The sequence below is a fragment of the Ascaphus truei genome, chromosome 1, assembly GCF_040206685.1.
Source record: "Ascaphus truei isolate aAscTru1 chromosome 1, aAscTru1.hap1, whole genome shotgun sequence".
In the NCBI taxonomy this organism is placed as follows: domain Eukaryota; kingdom Metazoa; phylum Chordata; class Amphibia; order Anura; family Ascaphidae; genus Ascaphus; species Ascaphus truei.
The window spans coordinates 120,561,534-120,583,088 of NC_134483.1; the positions used below are offsets into that span (position 1 = coordinate 120,561,534).

The 21,555-nt window shown below is 41.7% G+C and overlaps 1 protein-coding gene across 2 annotated transcripts in view; it reads left to right on the forward strand.

The window, feature by feature from the left end:
* DGKQ (diacylglycerol kinase theta) overlaps positions 1-21,555 on the forward strand; it is a 157,586-nt gene that overhangs the window by 35,282 nt on the left and 100,749 nt on the right. For both annotated transcript variants that reach the window (XM_075594267.1, XM_075594276.1), the window contains exon 2: positions 14,676-14,755. In XM_075594267.1, coding sequence (XP_075450382.1) covers positions 14,676-14,755 — 80 coding nt within the window. The remainder of the gene's footprint in view (positions 1-14,675; positions 14,756-21,555) is intronic.

A 21,555-nucleotide genomic window follows, 5' to 3' on the forward strand; every position in this document is an offset into this window, starting at 1 on the left:
AAACTTGAAAATTGCATCATATTTATATTTTATTTGCAACCATCTTGTGGAGGACTAAACAAAAGCTTTGGAAAGTCTTGTCAATCTTTAATGTCTTTTTGGTGATAATGCAATCAATCCTGATATCTACAGGTACTTTTTAGAGCTAAGGTGTATAATCTCCACTAGAAAAACGAGCCTGCTATATCTGTAGCTTTATAAATAACTTTACTATAGTGCTCAGCGATCACTTGGTGATGAATGTCTGTTATTGGCACGGAACTTTGAAGCTCATGTAGATGCTGAAGTGAAGCCCTCTCAGAATCATTGTATTCTGATTATCTCCCCTAGAAAAATCAATGGGTATTTTATGATGTAGTAGCTAAAGCATTGCGATCTTCCCTAGAACATGAGTGGGAATTTCATGATGTACTGTAGTTTCTACATCATAGCCATCTCCCCTACAAAAACGAGCCTGCTACATCCGTAGCTTAATGCTCCGTGATCACTAGGTGACTCTCTAAGGCTAAGGCCCCGCTCCCTCAGTCAGCGCGCCCGCACTGCAGACAGGCGGCACACTGACAGGCACAGACCGCGATATGCGGTCTGTAGGGAGCCGGGGGCAGGAGTGGGAGGGGGGGCGTGGTTTGAGCGGAGGAACCCGCTACTCCCCCCCTCCCTCCACGGGCTTGGGCTCGGTCTCCCGGGCTGCAGGAGGGAGCTGCTGTGGGCTGCTGGAAGGTAAGCAGCTCCCGCTCCCTCCCCCTTCCCCCACAAATGCCCTCCTCACGCTGATACACACACACACACACACCACCCCTTACCTTGTGTAGGAAGCTGTCTGACAGCTCCCGCTCCCGCCCCCACCGCTGATAGGCTCATCAGCGCACCACGTGACGCGTCACCGCTCGGGATCACAATTTTCTTGCATCCCCTGGCGGCTGACGCGTCACGGCGCGTTGTGAGCTGTGCAGCGAGGGGGGACTGGGACTGGCTCAGAAGGATTCCCCTGCTGGTGGGGAACGCTCATGCGGCCGCCTGCGCCGCCGGGCACAGCGGGTCCCAGCCCCTTAGGTGCAAGGAATCCTACCTAAGGATTTTCCCCTGACTGAGATTTAGCCTGCAATGTCCTGGAACTGAAATCAGGCTGCAGTTCCACGCGCCACCTCTCCTCTCCTTCCAGAGGTCTGGATTTTTAACTCACTGGACTTGGTGCTTAGAATCTTGCTTAGACTCTGCAAATCTGATTGGCTCAGAGGTTTTAGAATACTTCTGAGTTGCATTCACAGAACCCTGCAGCCAATCCGGGTGTGGGAACATGTCCCACCAGCCAATCAGAGCGGGGCTCATCTGGCTGATGTCAGAGGCAGGGGGCGTGTTGAGCGAGCTCGGGACATCCCCGTGGACGGGACATATGTTCTGACCAATAGGAAAAGGGCCTACGATCACCATCTTTTCCTTTGCCAACCCATTTCCTCCCACTGGGCAGACGCCACTGAGTCTAGCAGAACAGAGGGTCCCCCCCACAGTGGGTCTCTGTTCTCTGGACCCAGTCCTCTGCCCTGCCCCGTCCACTTTGCACCCCGACACCTCTTAACATTCCATCTCCTTTTTCATCCTACGGATTCTATGCAGACTAGCTGGTACCTTAAACATATGCCCAGGCTGACTGCATAGAGCCTTATAACAATTGTAAAAAACACCATAAGCATACATTTTGGGGTACCTCATATTCGGTTGGGCACCCACAAACCGAATACAGGTTCTGGGACACCTTGGTACTAACTGGGGTACCCCCCTTAAACTAGGGATTCCCTCATCTACAGGGATACCTGTTCATCCCTGTGCCTCATTTTACTGTGCACAAAGCATATATGTACTTAACACACTTTGTTAATAAAATATACACGTTAAAAACCTAAATCTTTCTGGTATGGGAAATAGAATAAAAAGCTGCACTTTACTTTTCACTAGCCATATTTCCGGCACACTATTGCATAGACAGTATGGATTCTAAGAATCCCCTCACAATCTTATATGTATAGTTGGAGCACCTCAGAACCCCTATACCGGTTCTTGGTGAGCTGGGCATTTACTGGGTATCCCCATTAACCTAGGAACCCCTTGACTGTTTCAGGGACAGCTCACATCCCTATGCCCCGTTTACCTTTCTGGTCTGCGCTGAAGCAGGGAACACCTAGTGGTGAGTCGCGAAAGCATTTTCAGGGGCAGATATTGCCGGGACGTGTCTACGTGTATCCAAGAATCAGACCTGATTCCTGGGTACATTTTTAAGGGAACCAGTGGCCCTGGACCCTGACTAGCTAGACACATTCTGATGTTTTCTCTGCAAACTCCCCCTCCCCCCCGAAACTCATACCACAGCAATCTCTGCTTGCTGACACTCCTGGAAAGGTAAAAACACATAAATTACATTATTGTCGCACATTACATTTTATGCATTACACAGTACCAGGCTGAAGAGCTGACTCTTCTTTTAACCCTTATTATGGATCAGAGGTAACCAAACTGGCTTAAACATTTTTTTGAGAGTCTGGTTACCCCCCTACCGCCACACCCTTCCCTTAATTTGCTTGGTTCTCTGCCAACAACGGCACCATACAAGGTTGGAGAAACCAGACCGGTGCATACTGAACAGAAAATGTATACAGACATATCCCGGTTTAAGGACACTCACTTTAAGTACACTCGTGAGTAAGGATATATCGCCCAATAGGCAAACGGCAGCTCGCGCATGCGCCCGTCAACACGTCCTGAACAGCAATACCGGCTCCCTACGTGTACTGAAGCTGTGCACAAGCGGGGAGACTATAGAGCCTGTTACAAATGCGTTATTTACATCAGTTATGCACGTATATGACAATTGCAGTACTGTACATGCATCGATAAGTGGGAAAGGGTAGTGCTTCACTTTAAGTACATTTCGCTTTACATACATGCTCTGGACCTATTGCGTATGTTAATGCGGGGTATACCTGTACAATAAAAAAACTGAAATGCGTACTTTCTTTCATTAAAATTTTTTGTTGAAGAGACAATTTTATTGTTGGCCTGTTTGCAAAAAGCTTTGTTTGTATTTCCTTACATCAGATATAATAAACGCATGTAGTTGATTTGTAAACAAACTACTTTGACAAAGTATGCTGTATGTACTTTAAAATGTGCAACTCAGAATTTCCTTGCTAACTTCCTTTCTGTTCAATTGTATTTTATTTTTATTGATAAAAGTCCAAAAAAAGGCAAATTGGGTTTGATTTAAAAAAAACATATTTACTAGAAAAAATAGGATTAATTCCACTCTGCAAAACAGTAGACCTTCTTTGGGCAAAGTATATTTTGCCAGGAAAATATTACATGCTGTGCGATCGTTTCCTCCAACTTGGTGCATTACAAATTACTGGTTATATTTGCTCTGTGACACTTGGTGTTAACTGACTTTTTATATGAATATCCCACAACACAGGTTAAGACGCCGTACTTGTAAATACATTATCTACTCACATCTGACATCTAGTAAGCGGCTTGTTGAAATCAGACGCATAATGATATTATTTTTAAAGATTACATCTTGTTGTGGGATAAACAGGAAATAAAATTGTGGTCTTTCTGTATGATTTTCATAATGTTCTTGAGCGATAGGCTGATCTATGTTCTTAATATAACAATTTAGAAGACAGATGGGCATTGATTTAATGAAGAAAAAATAATGCATCACTGTACAATATCCCATTAGATTATACTCTATTATTTTAAAGAAGTGCTTTCTCTATTCCCAATTACTGAGGGTATTCAGCATTATTAATGATAAATCTGAATTGTATCCAGATCTCAAATGGGATGCGTGTCCGACGCATTGATGGAGGCTACTGCGGTTCTGAGAGTTTTCAAGCTGTTTGCTTCAAGATATTTAGCTTTCGATAGATTTTATTTAAACCAAGACTGACCTTCAATACTGACAACCCATACTAGCCTTACACTAATAGTGCATAGCTTTATCAGGTGTTTTATCCTATGAAATTGGCATATCTTAGAGCATGATTTAGGACAGCAGTTTTTCAATAAACCCACTTATTTTGTGACATGTGGGCAAAGAATAGCCATGATATACTAGTTGACTGCCCTGGTGACAAATCTAGAATCTTCAGTAAGGATTTGTGCAGCATCCTGCAGGCGTTTACGAATGCCACGCGGTGTGTTAATTGTAAGTATTTGATTACTGAACTCCTCTATACACACACATGCAGAAACGCTGTTGTAATTCCATCAAAGATGTTTTGAATTGTGAATCCAGATACTTAATCAAGCAAAACTGTGAACTTTATTAGATTATTAGTACCTGTATATGATAAAAAGATATGAATCAATAAAGGAGTGCAATCGGGAATGCACTCAACAAAGCTGTAAATAACAAAGACTTGAAAGTGCCATCTGTGGCACGTCATTAGTCAGTTTGGCAACTTTTAAATGTAATAATAATTTTATTTCATATAGTGCTTTTCTCCCAATGTCTCAAAGTGCTTCATAATCGCAATCTAATGCATGCTGCACAGCTCTGCACATAGCATTTTTACAGGCACACAGTCCCCTGCCTGGTTGAGTTTACAATCTGTTTGGTGCCTGAGGCACAGGGAGATAGTGACTTGCCCAAGGTCGCAAGAAGCTGATTCCGGAAATTCAAACTGTCTCCCTGTGTTGGTGTGATTGTTTTCAGAGTCGGGTTTATCTGCCAAAGAGAGTTGGTGATCAGGACAAATTCTATCATAGCAAGAAGACATATTCATCAAGAGAGAGGCTTTATGTTATGGAGGTCTTCAAATTTACAGAGATTACAATCTTAGTTAAGACTGTTACTCACAGCACACCTGTGAGTGCATGACCTGCATATGAAACAATGGTTAATAAACAGCTAACTAGCTGACCCACTTTTGGCCTCCCGCAAAGGCCTTCAAATGAGTAGTTTCTCCTATCACTCCGTCCCAATACACCACCTGTCATGGACAACACACTTGTGACTTACCTATGCAACCAGGGTTAATACACACAGCTAAACTAGCCAACTCGCCTTTCTCCTGTGCAAGGTACTTCAAATGAGTTAATATTTACCCTTACTTGATTGCAATAATACCCGCTGTCACCACTCAAATTTGTGCAGGTTTCTTTCGTAGAATGATGAAAACGTTGTATGGTGCTCTAAAGAATACAGCGAACACTACACATGTCTTGATTGTAGAAAAGTGGATTAACCCAATAACGGATATAAATATGAAATGTCCAAAAGATGCATGTAAACACTACAATCCCACAATGCACGGTAGTAAGGATGTTTGAGTAGTAAGCATCTATAAAGGAACAATCATTATGAATAAAGTCCAGAACTATCCTGGAGAGACTCACATGGGAAGGTGTCCACGATGAAGAGTGGGTCCTCAGGTGTCCAGGTGTCCACGGGTTAACTGTGCCTCCGCCTGTTGAAGAGCAAATGTAGCAAAGGAGGGGAGAAAACGGAGCACTAGATCCACGAGGCTATGCCAAAAAATGCAAGGATGCGTTCCCACAGTGCAGGCTTGTTTAATGGTCAGATACAAAAAAGATACACACCAACGCGTTTCGGACTACAACAAGTCCTTTCTCAAGGTGAATAAATTAAATAAATTAAATAAATTATTCACCTTGAGAAAGGACTTGTTGTAGTCCGAAACGCGTTGGTGTGTATCTTTTTTGTATCTGACCATTAAACAAGCCTGCACTGTGGGAACGCATCCTTGCATTTTTTGGCATAGCCTCGTGGATCTAGTGCTCCGTTTTCTCCCCTCCTTTGCTACATTTTCTTTCGTAGAATAGATTTTAGCTGGGCCATATTGTTTAGGATACAGTTTACTGTGCCTTGTTTACCTATATACACACTTTGTTGGCTTATCACTGCTGAACAGTCATTTGGGTCCGGCACACTTGTAATCTGTGTATGTGTGCAGTGCCTATATGTTGGTTGACGTAACACCCATGTTTATATTCTACAAGATTGTAGACGTATTCATTGATTGGATTACAGAATATTCTCCAATGAAGCTTCTCAAAAGACCAATCTTGCTTGCTATCCTTAATTATTCGACATCTTCGGATGTTAGTACTACTGTTCTCTCCATTGCGGGACTATGCTCTATAGTAGCACATTTTGTACAGACAATATATCCATGGAGCGTCTCCGGTTTGTTACACACTGCTTTAAATGAGATGGACATCGGGACTTGATTCAGCGTCTCTTGTGGGTATGCTTCTTACAGCTTTTCTTTTTTTGGTCTTACATTGCAAGTTTTGGGCTTATTGTTTTAGTGGTTACGCAATATGTTTTTTTTTATTCTTCGCTTTAGTACCATTTCTTTTTTGTTGCTCTTGTCTGTATTATATATTCAAGCAGCTGTTTTCACTACACATTAGGTAGCTGCAGGTATCTACTGTATAATTATAGTTGTATGGTGTATTATTTATATAATTGTTTTTGGACATGTAATTGTTCTTTTCTCTCTTCTGTTTATCTCTTTTACTACCATTTATAACTTTTAGCTTCACTTGGTATCACTTTGGTTACATATTTTTAGTGTGTGTGTGTGTGTGTGTGTGTGTGTGTGTGTGTGTGTGTGTGTGTATATATAGGACTTGCTGATTACATTGTTGGGGTTCACTCTACTACTTGGAGTGAGTAGTCTTGTTATTTTTGATGTCTCGTTGCACTCTATTACTGTACTGCATGATTGGATTCTAGACCTGGATTACAATTTACTTGAACATGGAACCTTATGCATGTAAGTATATCAGACTGGTGCTGTATTACTTTCTTATGCATTTATGATTATAGAGCAATGCACATCAGAGGATTTTTTGCTATATAACTCGGACATGGTGTTGAACCCATAACTATTTACATGCTCCTCAATGGAGACTTTGTGCCAGAAGGTTATTATAGATGTTTTATATATATAAATTGGCTTGTCGACTACTATGGATTTGATGTATTTATGTGCAGTATGTTTTCATCTATAGTTTTCTCATCTATTCTGTTAGTACTACTCATAGTTATTTGCAATAGTTGTTCCTGTGGATATTATTGCCTTGATGTTACATTTACATTCTGTTGGTCCTGGCGTTGGTTTCTTTTTCTCATCCTTTTTACACTTCGTTATATAGCAGATGAGGTTGAAAAAAGACGGATATATTTTGTTGCCTTCCGACACACCTTATCACCCATGGTGTTGATTCATGTACAGATGTAGCAGACATTATTGCGCCAGCGGGTACAAAAGTGCGATGGCTCCGGAATATTTTCTCATGGCTAATCCTTTTAAATTGCGGCTGCTTCCGCCGGATGAGTTGTGTCCCCTACTGCAATGTGCAAACGGGAGCAATAATATCTTCTATATCTTTAGGTTTCGTATGCTTGGCTGTAATGTGTTTTTAGTTTTGTATATCGTTCATTGCATTTTATTGCTGTCCATGGTAAGGCCTCGGCCATGTTCCCTGCTTGCTGGCGGAAGCGCGCTCCCGCTCAGCACTGAGCCCCTACAGCCGCAATTAGAGCGGCTTTAGTAGGGGCTCACCTGCGGCAAGCGCGCGGAAGCGTAGGTCTTAAAGAATTTAAAATTCCCCCGCTTGCCGGCGCGACAGGCCGGTCACGAGAGCGGTTCGCCCAATGAGGGCGAACCAGCTCCGTGACGTCACTGGCCCGCCCCCGGCCAGTGACGTGCCCGTTCCCTGACGGCCCCCTGACAGCGCGTGCGGTAAGCAACCGCAAGGCCAGGGAAAACACCTCAGCGAGCAAGCAGGGAGCCTGGCTGAGGCCTAAGAGGTCGGAGCCGTGTTTTTTTGTTTACCTTTTGGCAACCGCTTACCTTGGTTCCGGGGCTGTTAATCAGTCTTTGTCACGTTTTGGGCTCCCTTTGAATATCTACATGATTTGTCAGTCATGGCACTACAGAACAAAATAAGGCTTTTACTAAAGCGATACCTTTATTTCTCATTGCAACAGAAATTGGAAAAATAATTCATTGAGAAATCAAATTACCCTTTTATAAGACGAGGTATTTTTTTCTATGCGGACTTTGTACCCTATAAAGGTAAAGAAAAGAGCAACTAGAATCCAAAAATGCAGTATTTGTTCCTGCGTCTGTGCCAAATGTAAGAAACTTGTTAAACGATTCTTATACATGAGGCTGATCTGTAGCTAGAGGAGTTTATGAGAAGTCACTTTTGACACACACAATGGAAAATGATGCACCTAGCCCAGGGATCTGCAACCTGTCAAGGAAGAAGATGCTTTTTTTGTTTGTTTTTATTTGACCAAAATATTTAGAGAGCCACAATACAAGCATGAATATGATAACCTCCCCCCCCCCACACACACACACACAACCGATATATACTGTACACACTAATACTGTGTTAATGTTCATATATGCCTGTGTCAAACGTACTTCAATCACTTTAATCTCGATGTCCATCTTCCTCTTTCTAGTTGTCGTTTCTCAACCCTTCGACAAAAAAGGCTAAATAAATAAAAATATGCTTGGTCCTGTGTATTTACTCTCACTCCCCCACCTTCCTCTCTTACACCACCCATCTCGCTCTCACCTCCGTCCCTTGCACGCTCTACTCCACTCAAATTTTCCCTTCCCCCCACACTCAATTATGATCCACACCACGCACATAATTATCGCACACAGAATTATTCCCACTCCCACAGAATTATCCCACACAAAATGACCCCTTTCCCCACTCCCACCCCCCATAGAATTATTCCACACACAATGATCTCCTTCCCCCACTCCCACATAATTAGCCCACACAAAATTATCCCCTTTCCCCACTCCTACCCCCAACAGAAATATCCCCACAGAATTATGCCACATAAATTGACCCCACCCCCCCCACTCCCCACTCCCACACTCCCCACTCCCACAGTATAATCGCACACAAAATGACCCCCTCACACACATACTTGCAGCATTTAGTGTTGTCTGTCTGCATTGTTGGCACTCCTGGCAAATGAGGTGCAGGCAGGCTGGGGCTGGCGCGGCGCGCACAGAGCGCTGACAAGCCTGTGAGGGCGCTGAAGGCACAATGTAGGAAGCTCTTCCTGAAATGAGCCACAAGGACCTGCCAGAAGATCCACATGTGGCTCACAAGCCGCAGGTTGCTAACACCTGACCTAGATGCAGGTTTTCTATGGTTTCTCCCCCTATAACCAAAAGCACATACTATCGCACGTAAGACAAAAGCAAGGAAAATGACCTTGGTGCATTGGCCAAGATTCACTTTGCTCCATTGAAGGTTATTGCAGGTTGATCCTGCTTTGACTGCCATTGAAGCATTTAAGGAGTGATCTAGCTGCAATACCCCCCCACCCCCCCCGTTTGTTTGAAAAGCCTTTTCTAACATGTTTTGGTAAGGGGTTCATTACATCCCTCTCAACATATGCCCACACAAAATGAGTCAACAAATTCTGCAATGCTTTTTATATTAATAACTGAAAAGCTCAATGGCCATTATTTTATAGTCCATATATCTGCTGATGTTTCATACAATGCTCAACAAAATATTCTCAATATTTTGTCGCTTGTATTTCTTGCCTGAACTAAATGCAGATTCTTTTAGGTTATGATACCTTTTAGGATACCAGGATTAAAGTACTTAAAATATGAAAGCATATTGTACTGAGCTTTTGAAATACGATGGGTTTCTTTGCCTACTTGTAGAACTGAATACCAGGGTTGGTTTTTGAACGTTCTGGGAGTACTGATATAGAGGAAATTATGAGGTTGGGGTAATTTTGTTTTTTGCAAGCTTGTATAAACACTTTCATTACTTTGAATAATATTCCTGAAACGTGGTAAATAATAATACGGCACCTGTGAGTATGTGACCTGCATATGGGACCAGGGTTAATACACAGCTCGTAAAACATACTGGACACCTAACAAGCTCCTATTGAACCCCCAAAATAACTACAACATATATATAAGCATATGAGTGTCACAGAGGAATGCTACTGAGCATGGCAATATATATTTAAAATCAGAGACAGAACATAAAACACAGACAGAGCTCAGTTTTTAGCACATCCAGTGAAACTCATACACGGTACAGTGCCTAAATATATATGTATAAATATCAAGTAAAAACTTATATACAGTACAGTGCCTAAATATACATGTATAAATAACTAATAAATAAAATGGTCTTTTAGTTTAACATTTTGGCCAAAATTGTTGTAAGCCCCTGAGCCAACTGCACGGCAGACCACAATTCAGGGGTCCCTAACGCTAATATAATGCTCAGTAGCACTCCTCTGTGACACTCATATGCTTATATATATGTTGTGGTTATTTTGGGGGTTCAATAGGAGCTTGTTAGGTGTCCAGTATGTTTTACAATTGTTGTTCAGCTAGTCTTGGCTGATTGGAGGGTGGCAACCTCCTACCTAATTGTAGCTCACCCCCTCAAACATTTAAATGGTTAAGGGCTCACTCCATAGCATCTTCCACTCAGGGGAACTTGCTGGCTTGCAGTATGGTTGTGACAACTCTAATACAGAATGCTTTTCCTGGTAATGTACAGGTTATTAAAAGCTTCAATCAGACTTAGAACTTTGCAACTAATATTGACAGATTTACTATAAATCATTCTTCCTGTTACTACACAGGTTATTAAGAATTTATATTAGCGTTAGGGACCCCTGAATTGTGGTCTGCCGTGCAGTTGGCTCAGGGGCTTACAACAATTTTGGCCAAAAATGTTAAACTAAAAGACCATTTTACTTGATATTTATACATATATATTTAGGCACTGTACCGTGTATGAGTTTCACTGGATGTGCTAAAAACTGAGCTCTGTCTGTGTTTTATGTTCTGTCTCTGATTTTTAATTAATACACAGCTCCCAAGCTGGCCCACATTTTACCTTCACAAAGGTCCCTCAAATGAACAATATCTGCCCTCAATCGATCTCAATATACCATCTGTCACGAACAGCACACAAGTGAGCTTGTGACAGACATACAACCAAGGTTAATACACACGGTTACTCTAGCCAACTCCCCTTTCTCCTCCCCAAGGTACTTTCATTGAGTTAAAATTAACCCCTTACTCAATTGGAATCATATCTATACGCTTCTACCACCCAAGAATTATGCAAATAAAAGATGTAACATTAATATCTGCCAGGGTCTCGGGTTCCTGTTTATAATAGAAAAAAATCTATGCACGTACAGTAACACACATCTGTTTTAGCAAAATGTGTAAAAATGTAAATACTCTCTCCACAGCGTACAACTGACTTATTAAATGTTTTAATATATATAAAAATACAGTACTTGGATTACAGAAAAAGGATTACAAAAACATACAAGTACAGTAAATGCAGGACGTTTCTTAAAATAACAGGATAAAATATAAAACAGAAATTGCTATACATTACTGTATGTGAGGATTTTCTCCCAGAGAGGTCACTGGTGCAGAAATGAGACTTCACGTGTTTGGTCCAAAACACACACCTGTTGAAATCTGATTTTCATAATACCTTGCTAGGTCTTATGTACTACTTTTTCCCCAATGAAACAACATAAGCCCACCCCTAAATTAGCTGTGAGATTGACGGTTTTACGACACAGTAAAAAAAGGTCTACCAAACGACGTTTAAGGTTTGACTCAATATATAAACGCCCTCATAACTTCCCTTCTCCACTACTTAGACACACGTGAGTCACATCAATAGATTCAGGTGGTCATGACGGGCGCAACGAGACAACGTATGACCATCTTGTCCCTAAATTTGACCAATGGATAACTCTCCCTTATTACCAGCTAGACCTCACGTCTGGCCTCATGGCATTTGTTCCCTCATCCCGATTGTAAATATCGAAACTTTTATGCTTCAGGATAGCAGTCAAGTCCATGATTCCATATTTCATATCTTTTGGATTGTATGGGATAGTCACGCCCCCTGGCACTGCGTAGAACCCTTCCAGGAATGCTTTGAAATACCTTTCAACAGTGTCCTGTTTCCGTTGGTGTCGGGAGAACCATAATTTACTCCCATCTCTGGCAAAACATATGTTCTTATCTCTAGCTTCTATCAGTCCTAAACTAGGTCTGGCCAAGGGCTTAAAGCTGCAGTTCAGTCTTTTTTTTTATTTTTTTATTTCTTTTTTTACTTCAATAGTTTCATGTGTGCAATCTCTAATTACCTAAAGAACTGTATAGCTGCATGTCAATTCGTTCTCCATGTATTGATAGGCGAAATTTGGTGACATAATTAGTGAAGGGATATGTTTTTCTTCTGCTTCTGTCACTCAGTGGAAGCTCATGAATATTCATGAGCACTCCTGCACTGACGTGCTAGAGGGAGGGCAGGGCTGACAAAGGGGTGTGCCAGGGCTTGTGACAGGACATGAAGGGGCAGTGCCTTAGCAAATGGCTGTTAAAATAGAATACAAGAAAATTGGTCTTTCAAAGTTGTTTTTTTAAAAACAGAAAATGCTAAAAGTATTTTTTCTTACTACAGAACTGATTTATTAAAAAAAACACACATGCAGGATATTGACTGAACTGCAGCTTTAACAGGCCATAAAATATGTCTTTGTATTTTTAAAATCAAACTGTAACTTCATTAACCCCTGAAACAGCAGATTGATTAAAATCCATACGATCTCATGATATTATCATGACACACACATTGAAAATTAACTGATTTCATATATACTTAAGCTTTCATTTCTCAAATATTTTTGAATTCCTAGTACTTGGAGAAATGTAATGTATCATTTAGAAGGTATTTTTAATTCTCTTTGAGCATTAATGTGCAGGCAAGTACATGCCGTAAATTAATTTCACACAACATTTTGAACAATAGGTAATAGATCATTTGAATACTTTAGAGGCTATATTGTGAAAACAAAACCAGGCTGAATGGGCCATTGTTTTGCCTTAAGAAGATGTTATGAAGAATAGCTTTTTTGTCAGTGTGGTATAATGCTTTCTTTGAAAGTGTAGTTAAGGGGCACATTTAGTAAATTAATTGTTGGATAATTAAAACTTCCCAAGGGCCTTTTTCCACATCACACATTATACTTTCAATTAAAAATTTTGATGACCGTTTTATAATTGGCTGTTATATTAAGTTTGTAAATTTTAAACCAAGAAAAATCTTTTTGTGAAAAGCATAACAACAAATATGTCATTTGTACAATGCATTCTACTTTAAAATTGTGGCTTTCAGCAGTTTGAAAAGAGTACAGATAATACAGTAGCTATAAAACAGTGTTATTAAAACGCCAATGACCTGGTATTATAAAGGTTATTTTCCGAGTATTTTTTTAAATTGGGAAACTACTGGATATTCAAACCAAATGTGTCAACAGAATGGAAAAAGGGAAATAAAGTCAGTGTGTAATGAAAAAAAAATGTTTTGGTGCAATTTCAGCTTTCTGCTCAACACCTTAATTTCTGATGCAAAGAGTAGAACTCCTATACTAGTAGTTGATTGACCCAGGAGCGAACATCTTTGTTACTTTCGCACTGAAGTACTTAAAAACAGTAGAAGCTTTTCTCTAATGCAGGGTGTGCAAACTCTTCTCCGTGCGCCCCCCTGCCTGCTCTCAACCCCCTGCTTGCGCAACGCCCCCCACCCTCCCTGCTCGGCTCCGGCATCAAATGACGCAGCAGGGTCATGTGACGTCACATTGCCATGGCAACAAAATGTCACATGACACTGCGGCATCATTCAACGCCGGATCACCATGGCGACATGTCGCTGGAAAGTTAAGGTAAGTAAAGTTAGAAGCCTCGCGCGATCCCCGGCATTTACTTTAAATGCCTTCAGGGAAACGCGGGGCCTCTGTTTACACACCCGCGCGCCCCAGTTTACACACCCCTGCTCTAATGCATAGACCTACATTCTTATTGGCTAAACAATAGGAACAACCACTACAATCTAAATCCTGGGCCATAATGGCTGAAAAATATAGTAAGTAAAATCTTTCAATAGTGAGATCTGCATAACATGATGTGCAATGGTATCATTTTTTAATAACACGGTTATCTCTACAAATAATGCAAGTTAATGTATTGTGTTATGTCAAAATCTATTTTTCTTTTCGTTTTCAATATATTGATAATTATTTTTCAAATATTTAAATATTCAAAATGAAGCGTGTACTTTAGAAGTTCGCTTTGCCATTGCATAATTGTAAAATATTTTTGGATATATTTGTGTATTATACATAACGTTGATGACGTGCAAGCAGTTCTGGACAATTAATGTTATTTTTTTTGTGGCATTATAATTCTGAGTATAAAAGTAAAGAATCAATGGGTCTATAATAGTTTGAAACTAATCAAGGATTGCAATATTTATTTTTTGCAGTAAAATGTTTATAAACCATGTTACATTGTAATGGCGTATGCAAAGAATGCATCAAAAGGGAACATCTGGCTTGAAAGTGTGAAAACGCCAAAATTATAGTCTTGCTGAGACAAAGTTTGAATGGAGATTATTGCCAAGAATGCTATTATAAAACAGTGAAAGTGGTTTCAATGCGAGCATTTTTTCACTTTATCCCATAATCAATAAAATATACTGTGAGTATTTATTTAACGTGCATTTCTTTTTTTTTTTCTTTTTTATAGTTTGCAATTTTATGTCTCATGAGAAGTGCCTGAAGCATGTGAAGACTCTCTGCGCATGTATGGCTTCGAGTTTAGTAAGGGTAAGTAATGCTAAAGTGTGATACGAAGAGAAAATGAAATGATCCTATTGCACTTGTCGTTCCCCACGAAATTCATTTGCCTCTTCCGGAGTACAAATAATCAATACATGTTCAAATTACTGCCGTACTTATTTCACTAGTGGTTGTTTTAAGAATTGAGTTATGGTAGTATAAATTTTAATATCAATGTTTACGCTACCTAAGCAGCTGATGAGATGTGATTTTGTAAATAAAACTGTTGTAGTAATTCTAAAAAAAAAGAATTTCACTGTTTTGTCACAGTTGCGCTCGCCTCCCCTTTGCGCTCGCCTCCCCTTTGCGCTCGCCTCCCCTTTGCGCTCGCCTCCCCTTTGCGCTCGCCTCCCCTTTGCGCTCGCCTCCCCTTTGCGCTCGCCTCCCCTTTGCTCTCGCCTCCCCTTTGCTCTCGCCTCCCCTTTGCTCTCGCCTCCCCTTTGCTCTCGCCTCCCCTTTGCGCTTGCACTTGCCTCCCCCTTTCTCTCACTCTCCCACCTAAGCTGCTGATACCAGATATTGGGCCTTACTTATGGTCAGCCTGTCTTTTGGGATCGGACTTAGTGACTAACCCTCCCTGCATCGCAGGTGGGAACAGGGGTGAGAAAGCCGAGCGGGCCTGTCTTCAATAACTGGATGGATCTCTGTGCCCTTATCAGTCTGTGCCCGGGGCAGCTGCCCTGCTCACCCCACCTTAGTTCTGCCTGTTTGAGTGAGACATTGGGAAACTGGAATGCTACAAAACAGTATGGAGTTATTGGGGGCGATTTTCGATTTTGAAACTAAAAAACTGAGCTCTTAAAACATAAAGTATACAATGTTCTTTTGTTTTTAGAGCCCAGCTATATCAGGTCGGGTAAAAAGTAGCTGTCTCTGAGATTTGACTAACTGCAGTTATACAAAGTTGATTACAAAGATGAGGCCTCCCCAGGGGCATGGTGGGACCCGGTGCAAGTAAAAAAATAAGGCAGCACCCCCCTTTCTCTCCCCGCATCCACCTGTGGCCCTACCTTTGGAGCATAGCCTTAGGCGGCAATAGACTAAGCCGGCCCAGGCAGTGATTGTGGAAGTTGCACCTGACTTGCGGTAGGGTGTAATGTCCGTGTTAAGACCACCTGGGTGAACTCCCGCCACCTCTGGGTAAGGCCCTTGACCTGGGTATGGCCCAGGGGAGGGTATGTGGAGACAGAGGGGCAGCGTTTGAAATGCCGGAACCCTGATAAAGTAAGTGCAAGAATGGCGTTCTGGCTTCTGGGAGGATGTGCCCGGTGGTTGTTCTGCCTTTAGTCCTCCCCACTACAGAGATGCCTGCTCTTTGTTAGTGTATTTAAGCAACTTGTACGGCAACTTCATTGCTCAGTGTTGCTGAAAATCTGATTTTATATCTATGCATCTCTTCACATAAACAATAATAGTCATTTTTGTGTGATTGTCTGAAGTTTGTGGTGTAATATAGTTGTGTATACGCCGAGTGAAAAAAGCACAGGCATATGCCAGAAAGGGAAGTGGTTGATAATGTTGGCAGTTAGTGAGAGGTTTGTTTTCCATTGGTGAAAGCCCCCAGAAAAATATAGAAGTTAGATCTTGGTACAAGTCTAAACCCTATTTTATGTGCTCACGCGTGATTTAACACAATGCGTGTGAAATTACACACACACACCACACATGCATGCCGAGCAATTCAAAACCGTTTAATTGATCAACTAAATTGAGGTGGTACCAAGGTTTTGGACCCTTAGGCTTCGGCCTGCTGCCTGCACTGCAGGCGCACCTCCGAGGCTGGCGGCGCATGCAGCCGAATTCCGCGGTCTGCAGAGCGCTGCAGGGGGAAAGACAGGGGGGGGGGGCGTGACGGAGGCACGGCCGTGACGTCACCCGGCAGGTTCGCCCTCATTGGCTGAACCGCCAGGCCCTCATTGGCTGAACCGCTGGGGGGCATGGCCTAGCGCTCTGTCACGACTCCTGATCTCAATTTTCTTGAGCAGGCGTTTCTGTCGGCGCAGCGCGGTACCCCATCCCCCCCCCCCCTCGCAGCGGGCCCGACCCCATTGTGGGGCAGCTCTTGTCTTAGCCAGCAGGGACCTGGCCTTATTCTATTCCTGGTGAGGCAAAATCTAGGATTTGCTGCTATTTTTTAGAGATATGTGCGCTCCTGGATGCTTGGGTAAAAACACAAATGTGTAGGAGAATAATCTCATGCTTTAGTATTAAACTAATACTTGCTGCAAAATAGTTTGGTTTTCTGCAGGTGTCTACTAACGTTTGTACAATGATTCACTGCAATCATTTTGTTTTGTGCTTTGAGTGCTTGGATGTTCTTTGATAATGGAATAAAGTCAAATCACAACTAGTTGTAATCTCTTCAAAAACAATGAAAATTTAATATTTGAGATTTTTTTTTTTTTTTTTTTTAAATCCCTGCAAACTTTCTACCAATGTGAACCTCCTAGGACTGTGCTGCAGCATTTACAACTGCATTTTAGTAGGGTGCAATCCCAGATAGTACCAAAAAGAACAAATGACCGCATTATGTTTAATGGGTTAAATCTTGATGCTTATAACTCCTGGCTACATGGCGGGCCAGACTAAATGCGTTGCTAGATCCTCTGGCAACGAAGGGGTTGAAATACAGATGTAGCAAACCTTGACGTTTTCGTAGCCGTAGTCACAGAAATCTGACGGTCGTGACCCCAAAGCATTAACTGTTGTGGCAAACACTATCCCCAGTGCTGCCAATTGTCACTTTTTTTTTTTTTTTTTTGACTGCGGACCGTAAATCTTACTACATCTGTATATGCCCAAAACAATCCTTATTGTTCTGATCTTAAAATGTATGTAATTGTATGTTTTTTCTATTACATTAAATATGTACACTTTTATTGTTTTTAACACTACATAGATATAGTAACTTATAAGCTGCAATCTAGTTTACTCGAGAAATGTATTACTTACGAAAGGGCATTAACCATATTTCAAGAAGAGCAGCTTTCTGCCCATGAGCCAGTCCAGGAACTTCTTGGGTTTAAGTTACTAAATGGCATAAAGGCAGGGTCCAGTCATGTGTAATTTTTCGTTCCCAAAAATGCTGGTAAATCATCGGTAAACATGCTGAAACAATGTGCTGCTTTTGGTAAGAAAGTGGCAATTCTCCACCAGAACATCCCCCACTGTTCAACACTCGCTATAAAAGAAAAACAAGCAATTGAGCAGCTCCTCTTTGTTACTTGTTTTTTTTCACATCGCATTAAAGCAGGGGATCTCTGCAGCTGAACCTCATTCATTTCAGCTCCGGGATCCTTTGCTTCCCAAGATACTTAACAATGTAGGGGGTTCCGGTTTGCAGTTCAGGCAGGGCTAGCTGGGTTCTCGTAATAGTAGCGTTAATAGCTCCCTCGGGCCAATAGGAAGCTGTGACGTTATCTGGTGCGGCTTCCTATTGGCCCGCGTGACCAGGACCTTTAAACAGCACCAAGATACCAGCACAGCGTGCCGAGGTAGCTCCTGAAGCAGGGGTTCCCCAGAGCAGAAATGAATGGGTTTCAGCTCCATAGTCCCCCTGCTTCAATGCTATGTAAAAAGAAAAAAAAAGTCTGCTTGGGTTCCCTTAAATCTGAAACATTGAAAATACGTATTTGCCTCCAGAGCAACTTTTTCAACAGCTATGCATACATACATGCATGTATGCATGCCTGCCTACCAATGATGTCACATGTTGAATTATAAATAAGGTACGCACAGTTTTTCAAACTAACTTTTTTTTTTAAGCTACAAAGCTGTAGTGGTTAAACTGAACATGGTTATGTGAGGAGGTTAAATGTCAGCAAAGGAAATGTACAACATTAAATGTACTGGTTGCATAAGTATTCAGTCAGTACTTGGTTGTACTTTTGCACCAATTACTGTTATGAATCTATTTAGATATGTCTCTACTAGCTTTGCACAGTAGGAGGGTGATGTTTTTGCCCTTTCTTCACAGGAAAATTGATCCAGTTGTGATAAGTTCGTTGGGGATTGTCGATGGACCGCAATCTTTAGGTCTCACCATAAATGTTAGATTGGATTCAAGTCAGGACTTTGACTGGGCCACACAGTGTGGCTTTGGCCTTGTGCTTCGGGTCATTGTCCTACTGAAATGTTAATTTCCTCCCCAGTTTGAGATTCTCGGCTGACTCGAACAGGTTTTCCTCAATGTTTCGCCTGTACTTTGCACCATCCATTCTCCCTTCTATTCTGAAAGGCTTCACAGTAGTCCTTGTTGAAGAGGAGAATCCCCATAACATCATGATGTCACACCCACGCTTGACAGTTGGGATGGTGTTGACTGGGTGATGTGCAATGTTGGGTTTGCGCCAGACCTATTGCTTGGAATTTAGACCAAAAAGTAAATTTTTTGTCTCACGTGAGCACAAAACCTTTTTACAAATGTCTGCACTATTGTCTACATGCTTTTTCGCAACCTCCATATGTGATTTAAGAGGAGTGTTTTTGAGTAATGGCCTCTATTTTGCCACCGGTCCATACAGGCCAGTTTTGTGCAGGTACCAACGTGTTTTTGTGTGAACACTGACTCCCATTTCAGACGTTGCAGATCTCTCAAAGTCATTGTTGGCTTCAGAGTGACATCCTGAAGCGGTTTCCTGCTCGACAGGCTGCTCAGTTCGGCATTGAGACCTGATCTGAGCAGTGTCTTGGTGGTACTGTATGATTCATCTTTCACTTCTTAATGATGGACTTCACTGTGCTGAGAGGGATAATCGGCACCTTTTAACTTTTGTTGTACCCTTCTCTGTGCCTCTCTACCTCTTCCTTAGGGCTGTTATATAGTGGGTGCGCTGTGGTTAGTCAGCCTTTCTATAATGGTGCCACGCACGCGCACGGCAGTGAGCGTAGAGCCGGCCAACAGGGGGGAAGACAGGAAAAAGAAAGATTTCGCACCGCTACCGCCGCTGAAATGTATGTGTGTATGTGTGTCAAAGTTGAATAAATAAAAAATTTTTTTATCGTGCAACATGTTTTTTTTATTTTAAAAATATTATTTTATACATTATTAATGCACACGTACAAACACATACACACATACACACACACACACACACACACACACACACACACACACACACACACATACATACACACACACACACATACATACACACACACACACACACACACACACACACACACAGTACCTTCGCTCACAGCATAAACACAAAAAGCGTGCACGCGCGTTTGCACAGGCACGCGCGCCCGCACCTACTATAGGACAAGCCTTATACTTAACATGTTTTTAAAGCTCCTTGGTCTTCTTGATTGCTTTGTTGGATCACTATGTGAGTTGCAGCTTGAAAGTCTTTATATGCCTGAGGTAAATTATCTACAAGTTAAACCACATTGATTACACACTGAATGTGTAATCAGGCTGAAACCATTTGACTAATTGTATGACCTTTAAAACAATTCATTTCCATTTGCGCTGATTTGGGTCCGCAGTAGCAAAGGGGTTAAATACTTATGCAACTGATATTACTCTGTTTTTCTCTTTATTTGTAGTCTTCTTTATTTCCTCTATGCAATTTCTAACTTTATTACTTTGAAGTAGATTTTGTAGATTCTTCATCTAAAGTATAATTTGAAAGCATTGTGGTGTATGCACAGGTACCAAAGAAATGTGAAATATTTGCTGGGGGAATACTTCTGCAAACGTGTGTGTGTGTGTGTGTGTGTGTGTGTGTGTGTGTGTGTGTGTGTGTGTGTGTGTGTGTGTGTGTGCGTGTGTGTGTGTATACACATACAGTCATATGAAAAAGAAAGTACACCCTCTTTGAATTCCATTGTTTTACGTATCAGGACATAATAACAATCATCTGTTCCTTAGCAGGTCTTAAAATTAGATAAATACAACCTCAGATGAACAACACATGGCATATTACACAGTGTCATGATTTATTTAACAAAAATAAAGCCAAAATGGAAAAGCTATGTGTGAAAAACTAAGTACACCTTATGATTCAATAGTTTGTAGAACCACCTTTAGCAGCAATAACTTGAAGTAATCGTTTTCTGTATGACTTTATCAGTCTCTCACATCGTTGTGGAGGAGTTTTGGCCCACTCTTCTTTACAACGTTGCTTCAGTTCATTGAGGTTTGCGGCATTTGTTTATGCACAGCTCTCTTAAGGTCCCGCCACAGCATTTCAATTGGGTTGAGGTCTGGACGTTGACTGGGCCATTGCAACACCTTGATTCTTTTCTTTTTCAGCCATTCTGTTGTAGATTTGTTGGTGTGCTTGGGGTCATTGTCCTGATGCATGACCCAATTTGGCCAAGCTTTAGCTGTCGGACAGATGGCCTCACATTTGACTCTAGAATACTTTGGTATACAGAGGAGTTAATGGTCGACTCAATGACTGCAAGGTTCCCAGGTCCTGTGGCTGCAAAACAAGCCCATATCACCACTCCACCACCGTGCTTGACAGTTGGTATGAGGTGTTTCTGCTGATATGCTGTGTTTGGTTTTCGCCAAACGTGGCGCTGTGCATTAGGGCCAAACATTTCCACTTTGGTCTCGTCTGTCCAAAGGACATTGTTCCAGAATTCTTGTTGTTTGTTCAGATGCAACTTTGCAAACCTAAGCCGTTCTGCCATGTTCTTTTTAGAGAGAAGAGGCTTTCTCCTGGCAACCCTTCCAAACAAATCATACTTGTTCAGTCTTTTTCTAATTATATTTTCATGAACTTTAATTTAACATGCTAACTGAGGCCTGTAGAGTCTGAGACGTAAGTCTTGTT